The sequence below is a fragment of the Xyrauchen texanus genome, chromosome 42 (assembly GCF_025860055.1).
Source record: "Xyrauchen texanus isolate HMW12.3.18 chromosome 42, RBS_HiC_50CHRs, whole genome shotgun sequence".
Lineage (NCBI taxonomy): Eukaryota > Metazoa > Chordata > Actinopteri > Cypriniformes > Catostomidae > Xyrauchen > Xyrauchen texanus.
The window spans coordinates 27,123,926-27,135,655 of record NC_068317.1 but is presented as its reverse complement, the minus strand read 5'-3'; the positions used below and the strand labels follow the sequence as shown (position 1 = coordinate 27,135,655).

General features: G+C 37.6%; 1 protein-coding gene across 1 annotated transcript; it reads left to right on the top strand.

The window, feature by feature from the left end:
• The first annotated feature begins 1,239 nt into the window (after nt 1–1,239).
• Nucleotides 1,240–8,998, top strand: LOC127635081 (holocytochrome c-type synthase-like). Its single transcript, XM_052114857.1, has 7 exons — nt 1,240–1,330; nt 2,048–2,174; nt 2,265–2,398; nt 2,774–2,922; nt 6,677–6,796; nt 7,159–7,245; nt 7,361–8,998. Exons 2-7 carry the CDS (start codon nt 2,054–2,056, stop codon nt 7,557–7,559), a joined length of 810 nt encoding a protein of 269 aa, XP_051970817.1. The 5' UTR covers nt 1,240–1,330; nt 2,048–2,053; the 3' UTR covers nt 7,560–8,998.
• Nucleotides 8,999–11,730: the final 2,732 nt, after the last annotated feature.

The following is an 11,730-nucleotide window of genomic DNA, read 5'->3' as shown; positions in this document are numbered from 1 at the left end:
GGTTCAGCTGATGTTAGGCCTAAATGTAATAATGCTTAGAAAGAATATTTTTTAATAAACCTTATTACTTTGGCATTCATGAGGATTTTTTAAAGATCTTGTCATTTGTATTAATATCCATTTGGTTTTGATATTTCTCTTTAGTTCTTGAAATGAGAGATTATGTTTAGATTTATTCACTTTTATGAACTTTTATGTTATGTATTTTGTATATATATATATATATATATATATATATATATATATATATATATATATATATAATATACTGACAAGTTTATAATATTTTATCTTATGATATTATACCATTTATGACTTACAAGTCACCAGTTTACCTTAATTAAAATACTTATAATGTAGTACCTTTGAGTGTCCAGAAGATGGTGTCAATTTGTAGAATAATACTGAAACAGAGACCTAACCTTGAAAAGTGAGCCTTTGTTGGTGAAACAAGATATTTCCATTCACAGCTTTTTTTGTGTAATCCCATCATATTAATCCAGATTGTTCTGCACCAGGTGACGTTTCAGCAAATAAACATTAAGGGAGTGGTTTCACCCCTTCTGCTCTATTGTACTAAGGGGCTGCTGTGTCTTGTGTGCTATTGTCTTGATATGAATGTTGCCTATATGCTTACAAAAATACAGCCTCTTGCAACAGTACTTAGTAGAAGAAATTAGATAGTAAGCGATTTCGGGTTTGGGCTCAAAATCTGACGGTATTGTTTGGGTAGGTTATTACAGTAGGCCTACATAACTTGTTAAAGGGACCTATTATACTAAATTATTAATGAATAAGTTTGTACATGAATATAAGTCTGCAGTGTGTGTACACAACCACCCTACAATGTTAAAAGTCCACCCACTCCTCTTTCTTATATTTCTATTGATAATACATTTTTAATTTAATAAATGATCCGTGGGGTATTTTGAGCTGAAACCTCACAGACACATTCTGGGGGCACCTGAGACTTATTACATCTTGTAAAAAGGGGCATAATAGGTCTCCTTTAAGGAATACTTCAGTAGTATCTAAGGCTCTGTTATTCTATTTAAAAGCAACAGATCTGATTAATAGCATTTATTTATTTATTTCCCCTAAATCTCTAGTACTTTTATTTTCATTAAACATCACTGATCCACATCTCAGGGAACCAAGGCTACATGCGTGACCTTAGAGGTTACCAAGCAACACTTGCACAATCTAATCAATATTTATGAGCTACGCCATCGCCCCGCCTCTACTCGCATGGCGTGCTGGGTAACCGGAAGCAGTATTGCACGTTGACATTGTGCGGCGTCCGACACTGAGATCAGAGGTAGAAAAAGAGGTGAGTTAAAATCTGTAATGTCTGTTAAACCTTCTGTCGTATATATGAAGCTGTTTTAATGTTTCTGCTTACTGTTTAATTAAGGTCTTTAAAAGGAAGATGTAGTATTTTATTCAAGGACATTGATCATTTCCGTGTAACCTGCTAACTTACTATCATGACTGTTGTATAAATGCATGGATGATGTTACAGAGGTCTTTTGTAACTCGCAAGTATCAGTTTTGTTAAATGCCTGAGACTAAAATATATCTGTTATAGCATGATATTCTGTAAAGCTGCTCATATATTTATAAAAAAACAAACAAAAAATAATTTGTAGAAAGTGGAAGTATGGTATGTTGTGAGCAAAAATGAAACACATTAAAATGAGCATACATCTCTCAACTAAATTCATGATCCATGGATGCTTTTTTTAAAACGTATTGAAGGGGTTTAAACTCATCCATTAAAAATATTTTCAATGGTTATGTTTGTTTTGCAAAGAAATTCATACATAAACACAATTTCAAACATCTATAAAGCTAATTTTAACCATTTAAGCATAAGCCTTTACAGTTTTTAAGGTCATGAAAAAATTAATTCTATCAAGTGTGTCAACGTTTGTGGGATGGTTTACATTTTGTGTGACATAACACTAATAGTGTAACTGATAACACTCAGTCAAACTCTCTGGGTGCTCTTGATCTTCATGTCAATTTGCTTGCTTGTTTTCGTCAGAGGATTATGGGAGCTTCATTGTCCGGTCCTGCCTCCACAGTTAGGGCAGAGGCTGCAATGGCAGCGCCTCATTTTGGGGGGATGTCCCCACCCCCTGGATGTCCCATGCATCAAGAGCCCCCCAAAAGTGAGTCATGCACCATCTGTTATCATGAGCTCGATGATATCAAATGTGGATTTATGGAATAATTATTCATAATGTGTAATGTAAACCCAGGCTCTCCACCGCCTGAGTGCCCAATGCATCAGGCTGAGACGGCACCGTCCGGACCAGTGCATCAGGACAGAGCCTATGAGTTTGTCCAATGTCCCATGAGAGCTGCTGATGGAGCCATCGATCCCACAAACATGGTAAATTGAGCTTTTCGCAGACTCTTAAAAGGGATAGTTCACCCAAAAATGAAAATGATGTCATAATTTACCCACCTTCATATTGTCCGAAACCTGTGTTCTTTTTTTTTCTGTGGAGCATGAGGATAAATTTTGAAGAAGGTTGACTCGTCTGCTCTTTCCTGTACAACAAAAGTGAGTAGTGATTGAGGCTGTCAGTCCTTAACATTTTGCCTAAAATCTAATTTTGTGTTCCACGCAAGAAAGCCAAACAGGTTTGGAACAACATGAGGGTAAATAATGGCATAATTTTTCATTTTTGGATAAACTATCCTTTTATGATAAAATATGATTCACAAATCCTTCTTTGTGATTTATTTATTATTTGTCCTATAGATGCCTCCTCCAAACCAGGTGCCTGCCCCTGACCAGCCCTTCTCTCTCTCTCTGAAAAGAGAGGAGTCTAAAATTCCTCGATCAGGCACAGAAAATAACTGGGTCTATCCTTCTGAACAGATGTTTTGGAATGCCATGCTGCGGAAGGGGTAAGTTTATGCTGGGGTAGTTTTGTATACAGTGGCCCCAAAAAGTATTTGGATGCTTAAGCTGAACTTAAAACTGCATGAATTCCTTTGCATTTGAGAACAAGACATCAAACCAATTTACATATATTGTGAAGAAAAATAACATAAACACTCTTTACAAGCAGAACATTTAATCAAAAACAGCTTATGTCTTAAATGATTACGAGGAGGTTACCCTGTGTTACTCTACACTCCCTAGCAACCGGGCCATTTTGGTTGCTAAGGAGACCCGGTCAGTCACTCAGCACGCACTGGGATTCGAATAGCGAACTCCAGGGGTGGTAGCCAGCGTCTTTACAACTGAGCTACCCCCTACGTCTTGTCTTAAATAATTTCTTCATGTCTGATTTAAAGGCAACTGGTGGCAAATCCCTGGAAGTGTATTGGGATAATTGACCTGCTGTCTTGACACTCTCCCCACAAATAATTTTTCAAAAGTGTGTTTTAACTATAGAAAAAGAGCTGTTAGAAATAGTTAATGTCTCATTCTTTCAGGCACATTTCCAAGTCCCTAAAAACAGCAGTTGTTAAGCCCCTTCTAAACAAAACTTAAACAATCTGAATAACTCAACATTTTAAACAAATACAGACCAATTTCATATCTTCCTTTCATAGGCAAGATCATTGAAAAGGTTGTTTTCAATCAGCTGAATACATTCTTAACTCAAAGAGACGGTGCTCTTAAAGACATCATTAAGTATTCGGCTAAATACTGATTCAGGCAAAATATCAGTGCTGGTATTACTGGATCTTAGTGCTGCTTTTGTCTGTTGACCACAACATACTCCTAGACAGACTGGAAAACTGATTAGGGTTCTCTGGTACGGTCCTCCGCTGGTTCAGGTCATATCTAGAAAGGAGGGGTTATTATATGAACATGGGTAACTATGAATCTGTGGACATCCATAATGTGTGGAGTCCCACAAGGCTCAATTCTTGCAGCGTTCCTGTTTAATCTAAATATGCATCCGCTGGGCCAACATATACCTTGACTCCAGAGACCGTAGTCACATTAAAGTAATAACTATATCAGCCTACTATCATCTAAAACATATAGCCAGAATAAGATGTTTTGTATCTACTCAAGACATAGAGAAACTTGTTCATAGATTCATCCACCAGTAGGATGGACTATTGCAATGGACTTCTCACCGGGCTTCCCAAAAAAACATTAGATACCTGCAGTTCATTCAGAATGCTGCTGCCAGGGTTCTTACCCCGACAAAACATTCTGAGCATATTACTCCAGTCCTCCATCTTTACATGGGCTTCCGGTTACAATTTGAATACATTTTTAGGGTACTACTACTTTAAAAACAGTCAGTGGCCTAGGACCTAAATACATTGCAGATGTGCTTGTTGAATATAAACCTAACAGACCTCTCCGATCATTAGAAATACAAGGTGAAGCAGCATTTAGCTATTATGCCACCAACAGCTGGAACCAGCTTCCTGAAGAGGTCAGATGTGTTCCAACAGTAGCCACATTAAGATCCAGGCTGAAAACATCTGTTTAGCTGTGCATTTCTTCACTGTGCTGAAATAATTTGTAATTTTTTACATTTATTTGATTTCTTGTTATTCTTATTTGTAGTTCTAAAGTGGTTTTAAAATGACTTATATATTTTGTATTTGCATTATCCTTTTTATGTAAAGCACTTTGAATTGCCATTGTGTATGAAATGTGCTATATAAATAAACGTTTTTTTATTTTATTTAAATAGTCATAATTTACTCTACTCCATATCAACAGTTGCAATCAAAATTCTTCAACCCCCCCTGACCAGCAATACGTTCTGGTTATGTGAATTACAACACATCAACTAAAACCTCAGTAAACAATCAAAGTAAGTTTTTAATACACATTTGAGTAATTTTGAGAACAAAGAGTTCAGTTTACCCAATGGGATTTTAATGATTGATTGAATGGGCCATTTAAGGACATTCCACGACCTATCCCTGAACAGAGAGATGCATTTAGCTATTATGCCACCACATGGGAAACTCAGACTGGTTTCCCATCTCCAGTGGCGTTCGCCAGGGCTGCGTGGCTGCTCCTGACCTCTTCAACTGCATCATTGACCATCTGATGTCTAGGGTTTGTGAGCGGGTCCCCGGAGTGTCCTTCGGCAGTTACCACCTGACTGACCTGGAGTACGCTGATGACACCATCCTGCTCAGCACGTCCTACAGCCAGTTGAGAGACGCTCTGGGCATATACAGCGAAGAGGCTGAGAAGCTTGGCCTTCAGGTGAACTGGACAAAAACCAAGTTTATGTATGTCGGTGATGGACCGCATCCAACCTCCCTGCAGTTTAGCAATGATATTGTAGAGCCTGTCAACAACTTTGTGTATCTGGGATCCTTAGTGACAGACAACGGGGACCTAAAACCAGAGATTACCCGCAGAAGAGCCATGGCTGCGTCAGCTCTGCAGTCTCTCTGGAAACCACTTTGGAGGCACCAGTCCATCTCACGCAAGACGAAGCTCCGGATTTACAACTCAGCAGTACTCTCCATCCTGCTTTATGGCTCGGAGACTTGGCCCTTAAATAAGACACTGATTACAAGATTAGATGGCTTTGATAGCAGGGCCCTCAGGACCATTGAGAAGATCAGGTGGCTCCAGCGGATTTCCAATCAAGTGCTTAGAGCCCGCACGTGCCAGCCCAGAGCATCTTGCCTGGCTGTGCAACGTCGCACCCGCTGGCTTGGCCATGTCCTCTGTTTGCCTCCTGACCACCCGACAAGAGCCATTCTCCAGTTTGATCCGAGAGTCGCAGGCTGGAGACGACCACGAGGTAGACCCCGCACCCGATGGCTTGACGTCCTTGCGGGCGACCTCCAACAACATGGAGTTGCTGTGGAGGATGCAGAGCAGATGGCACAAGACCGTCAGCAATGGAAACAACTGGTTCATCTGGTCGGCTCAACGCACAGGGATGGGACGCCCCCATACCCATTGCAGGAGCCAAAATAATAATAATAATAATAATAATAATAATATATAATCCCTGAACAACTTGGATGTATCCTTGGTGTTGTTGTCTTGCTGGAAAGTCCAGTGATCACCAAGCTTCAATTTACACACTGAAGGCATCACATTTTTCATGCCAAAATGGTCTGATACCTAAAAGAATCCATGGTGTCAGTCACATAGTCAAGATAGCCTTTTCCTTGCAGCTGCGAAACACCCCATATCAGGACTGACCCACCTCCATGTTTGACTGTGGGGATGGTGTCGTTCTTGTCATCACCTTGTCATCTTACTGCAGACGTACTGCTGACCCATGGGTCAAAAACTCATTTTCAGTTTAGAATCATACATCTATAAAATTTTCCAGGTCTCCACAGGTCTTTCCTAATTACTTCTTGATTATTCAGTCTACTGGAGTCAGCATTTCCCTTGGTGAAGGTTTGCTTTCTTCCACACCCCAAGAAGGTTGCTGTTGTACAATATTTATGAATGATGCTGCCAACTTTCTCTATTGGAAATTGAAATGCCTTGGAAATGTACTTAACTATGACCTTTCTTGTGTAATTAAATAGTCTCCTCTATTATTGGCTTTTGACACCGTTTAAGACCAGGGTGGGGTGGAATAATTTCGATTGCAACTGTATATGGAGAACATCAGGGTTCTATGAAAAGATTATCTTGAATAAAACTTGAGTATTCTCTGTTAGAGGAAACAATTGCTAATTGCCATTTTGTTAGGTGGCGCTGGAAGGACGATAGTCTTGCACCTGAAGACATGTCCAACATAATCCAAATCCACAATCGTAACAACGATCAAGCCTGGCAGGAAATCCTGAAGTGGGAAGCGCTGCATGCTGGGTAAGATACAGTACAACTTCCATTCTCTTAGCTAGTGATCGAAATTGTGTTGGGAGAGTAATCCCACATTGTTCAATGTTGTATTACAAAGTGTTCCAATGCAATGTTATATTGTCAGCAGAAGAAATAAATAATGTTGCATCACAATTTAATTACATATTACCACCTCCTGGACTCACAAAACAGACTGGTTTTTAGCTTGTCAGGATTGTTGCTCACAGATTTTCTGCACTGTTGATTATTCCCGAAACGAGGTGATAGTAATGTGTCGGTCGCCTTCTGTTTGTCATTCGATTGTCACTGGCAGAGTCATTATGCAGTCACACTGTTTAATATGTCTTTGCATATCATGTTTTCGATAGCGAGTGTCCATGTGGTCCATCTCTTAAAAGATTCGGAGGCAAAGCAAAAGAGTTTTCTCCAAGAGCCAGAATACGACACTGGATGGGGTGAGAACTGAATGTGTATCTTGTGACCAGTGTGTGCTGTTAACTTATTTTTATTTTTATTTAAGCTAGTGCTTGATTTGTCTCCCGATTGTTTTTTTTGGTGCTTTTTCTTTAGATATGAATTGCCTTTCGATCGACACGACTGGATCATAGATCGTTGTGGAAAGGAAGTCCGCTATGTCATCGATTACTACGATGGGGACATCGATAAAGACTCCTACCAGTTTTCTATCCTGGATGTGCGTCCGGCCATTGACTCTCTGGGGGCTGTTTGGGATCGAATGAAAGTGGCGTGGTGGCGCTGGACATCATAGAGTTAATCTTAACACAGTTTTAACCTTTCTGTACTAAAATAAAACATCAAACAAACTTCAAATGTACAAACATACTAGAATCTCCATATGTACAGTCTTTATGTAAACACTTGCACACATTGGTTAGTGGAGATGGATCTGGCTTTAAATCTTTGCTGGAGATTTGCCTGTAATGTGCATTTTTCCACGCTTCGGAATAGTGCAAATTATTGCACATCAATGCAATAACAATGACTTATTGGTCATAAATGTTATCATTTGGAGAGCATAATGAATCAGTGTTTGTTTTTCTTGGTTTATGGTTGCTGATGAATTTCTGCATTCATTATCAGATTTGCTCAGTGAAACGACAAGTGTTTCATTTCCTTCTTGTTCAGTGAATGCTATTAAATCTGAACAACTATCTGATCTTGCTCAGTGGTTGAACACATCTGGTGGTTGTTTTCTTTCAAAGGCTGATTATTGAGTGTTTTAGCTGATGCGAGGCGAAAGATTTAGCAGCTGTTATAGCTTATTTTTGAAAATGGTTCAGTAGTCTGTGTTCTTTGCTTATGAATGTAATTGATCTGCCACATTGAATGAAGCATATGATATAAGCTTTATTTCAAGCATTATTCCTCTTTCCTCCCATACTCATCTTGCGAACTGTCACAACTGTTTCTGCTTTGAAACTCTGTGTGTTTATTTTGCTGAAATGGTTGCATTATTGTCTGTGTATATACTTAAGTGCTGCTGTCTGTGCTCACTATGAGTGAGGTTTTTCTAAAGACTTTTAATCCGATTACTCAAATAAATACATTTCTATCCAGCTCTGGAACATGAATGTCTCACTGATTTCATGTAGATCTGACCTGTCCAAATAATTAAGCATTGTCAGTTCCAGTGAACATGTTTCCATGATTTGTTTAAAGGAATATTCCAGGTTCAATACAAGTCAAGCTGAATCGACAGCATTTGTGGCATAATGTTGATTGCTAAAAAAATGTATTGTCTCGTCCATTCTTCTCTTTTTTTGTGAAAATCTTGGTTACAGTGAGGTACTTACAATGGAAGTGAATGGGGATAATTTATGGAGGGAGGGATTATGGTGTCAGAAATGTGAAGGTTATAAAAAAAAAAGCATTTAAATTATTCTGTTAAAACTCATTTGAGCTGTGATTTTTTTTGAATGTATATTAATTTACACAGAAAAGGTAAAAAAAACATGTTAACATGTATATTGTTTACATCTTGTGGCTATAATTTTAAAATATTTGAAAGATTTTTGCTTATTTTTCCTCTCTCTCATCCTCCCATTTTTTTTTTTTCACTTTGAGGTAATCAATGTTATGCAATAAATGCTGTCTATTGAGTTTAACTCCGGAACATCCCTTTAACTGTTAGCCTTCAAATAATGTAAATTCCTGTTTCTTGAATAAAGGCAATAAATATTTCCTGATTCAACCACCAGGTGACGCTATTTCTTTAACTTAATTTCATTAGACTTGATTTTTAAATGTAAATGATAAACATTGACAACACAGCAGCAAAATGAATGCTTAAATAACTTTTAAGATTATTCTGTCTCTTCAGGTGTAGACATTGAAAATATAATGCTGTAGGAATAATTCTTATTGGGTTTAGAAGGGTTTAAATCCCAGGTCTCAAATAAATGGCGCGAACGTGACACACAGCATCACTTGATTACAAACGGCGAAATGAATTCCTTGAAGTGACCATCGCATGTAAACTTCACAAAAGCCATTGCTCGTCGACCCTTCGAGTGGCGTCCACTTCCGGTGTCTGGCACAAAAATGCCATATGGAATTCGCTCACATACTTCCGGTGCAATCTGCGCCAGGTGAGGAACTGCTTTTGATGGGAATATTAACAGGTGTTTTAGGCCTCTTTGAGTGCACCTGTAAACAAAACTGATAATGTTCTCTCATTATGTCCATAGTAAAATAATACAAACCAACAGCACAGAACCTGACAGTGTTTGTTTAATAGCCTATATTTATCCAAAAGGCTTTGAAGCTCGTCTTGTGAGAGCTTTTCTAAAACTGAAGGGTAGATAAGGTTGATTTTGTCTGTGAGTAGGTTTGGGAAAGAAATCTTAACCCAATCTGTCCACATTAAATGCATCCTCTTGGGTGAGTTTCCACCCATCTGCCATCTAAAGATGGGAGTTTGAATTTGCTGTCTGTTTACCACCTCTCACTTTTTATATAATTTTTTAAAGATTGTTTGCAACATTTTACAGAAAAAATGTTTTCAAGAGTACCCCCTCAAAAACCAATCAAAAATGATCTCCTCACACAAAGTTATCTATCGTATTGCTTCCAAAGACCCAGTTGTTTTGAAGCTTATTAATGTGGTGATCAATCATGCTAATTCAATTGGATGCGCTGCATTTAGCGCTCTCTCGCCACAATCTTTAGAGTTCAAAGAAACATAATAAATATAACATTAGAAAGCTGAGACTTTCTTTTTTCTTTTCCTCCATTTCATATTAAAAGTTATCAATTGGTTAGCAGCAAGTACATTTCCCTATGATGGTTAATGTTGTTAAACTAACACATCTCAAGCACTTTACATTCAAAAAATGATGGTGAGATACTTGCAACTTAAAGTTAATAGATACATTTATCATTACGATTTACCTTTGTTGAAGTACTGAATTTGTTGTAGGCTATTAGACAAAGCAAGCTCATGAGCAGGCTGGTCAGACAATGTCCAAGCCTGTCTTTTCTATTCTTAAGAAAAAAATTAAGATGTTCTTAAGAAAATATTTGAGAACTTCTTAAGAATTTTTCAAGAATTGCACGTAGGAACGTTCTTACGAACTTCTTATAATTTACCATAAGAACTTTCTTAATTTTTTTCTTAAGAACATTTTCGTGAATCTGCCCCCTGATATAATGTAAGACAGTGCCTGAGAGGCCTCTGGGGTTCTCAAGTCTATTAAGCAGAGTACTGTGATCTACCGTGTCGAAAATGACTAGGACTGATGCATTCCTCTTATCTGTATTCAGTCTAAGATCATTCACCACTTTTAACAATGCCGTTTCAGTGCAATGACTGTTTATGAAACCTGACTGATTCTTCTCACGCAAATTGTGTTCATTTAAAAAAAATTTTAGCTTTAAATCCTACTTAAAAATGCTAAATTTGAAAATGGTCAAATTATTGAGAACAGTAAGATCTAGGTTGCTTTTCTTAAGTAGTGGTTGCACAACTACACATTTAAGGGCATTTGGGAAACTACCAGATTACCACTAATTCAATTTACAATATCATCAATCAGCCATTCTGCAACTTCTTGAAAAATGTTGTGGGAATAAAGTCAAGAGAGCATGTAGGGCACTTTAACTGAGATATTATTTGCAAAAGCTGTTCTTTAGCTGTTACTCTTCTCATTAATAATCTTGGAATAAAATGACTGCCATTCAGAACGTACTACGTTGTTGTAGTCCTGAATGTGAGTCAGTAAAATGTTGCAGTGAATAGTTAATTTAGATGCGCCGCTCTGCGCTCATTTCTCCAATCCATTTCTTTAGTTAAACTTTAATTTTTTATTTTTACTGGAGCTATAGCATCTAGAGTTGATTTAATCATAACATTGTATCTATTAACCTTTTAATTTACTGTAGCATTTAATTGTATATTGACTGATGTTGAAACATATTCACAAACATTGCTGAAGTCGATGTATTAATATAACATTTCTTAATTATCCTCTCTGTGGGGGCCTTACATTATCAGCTGAAATGTAAAAAAATAAGCAGTAATGATCTGAGACTGAAAAGTCAATTGTATAATTCACAACAATAGGAAATCCATGTGAAATTATAAGATCTAACATATGCCCAAGATTGTGTGTTACTCCACTGACAAATTGATTAAAATCAATCGAGAATAAAAGTTGTAAAAATTCTGGACAGTGCAGTCATCAACATGAATATAAAGGTCACCAACACTAAAAATCTTGTTATAATTAATAACACACAAAATTAAAAGTTCAGAAAACTGATAAAAAACAGGAATTATGCTAAGGAGGGCAATATATTGTTAATAACAGTACTGATTGATATTGATAATTCCATTGCTAGATACGCACAATTAACCAAAAACTACTTCCTTACAGGACAAAGATTGGTTAAAAATAGCAGCGATCCCACCACCCTTCTTG

What these genes read in the sequence shown, in the direction of transcription:
- LOC127635081 (XM_052114857.1), top strand. Translation starts at nt 2,054, where the DNA reads ATGGGAGCTTCATTGTCCGGTCCTGCCTCCACAGTTAGGGCAGAGGCT. An exon ending in GCATCAAGAGCCCCCCAAAA is followed by an intron (nt 2,175 to 2,264) that starts GTGAGTCATGCA and finishes ATGTAAACCCAG; the next exon opens with GCTCTCCACCGCCTGAGTGC. An exon ending in CCATCGATCCCACAAACATG is followed by an intron (nt 2,399 to 2,773) that starts GTAAATTGAGCT and finishes TTTGTCCTATAG; the next exon opens with ATGCCTCCTCCAAACCAGGT.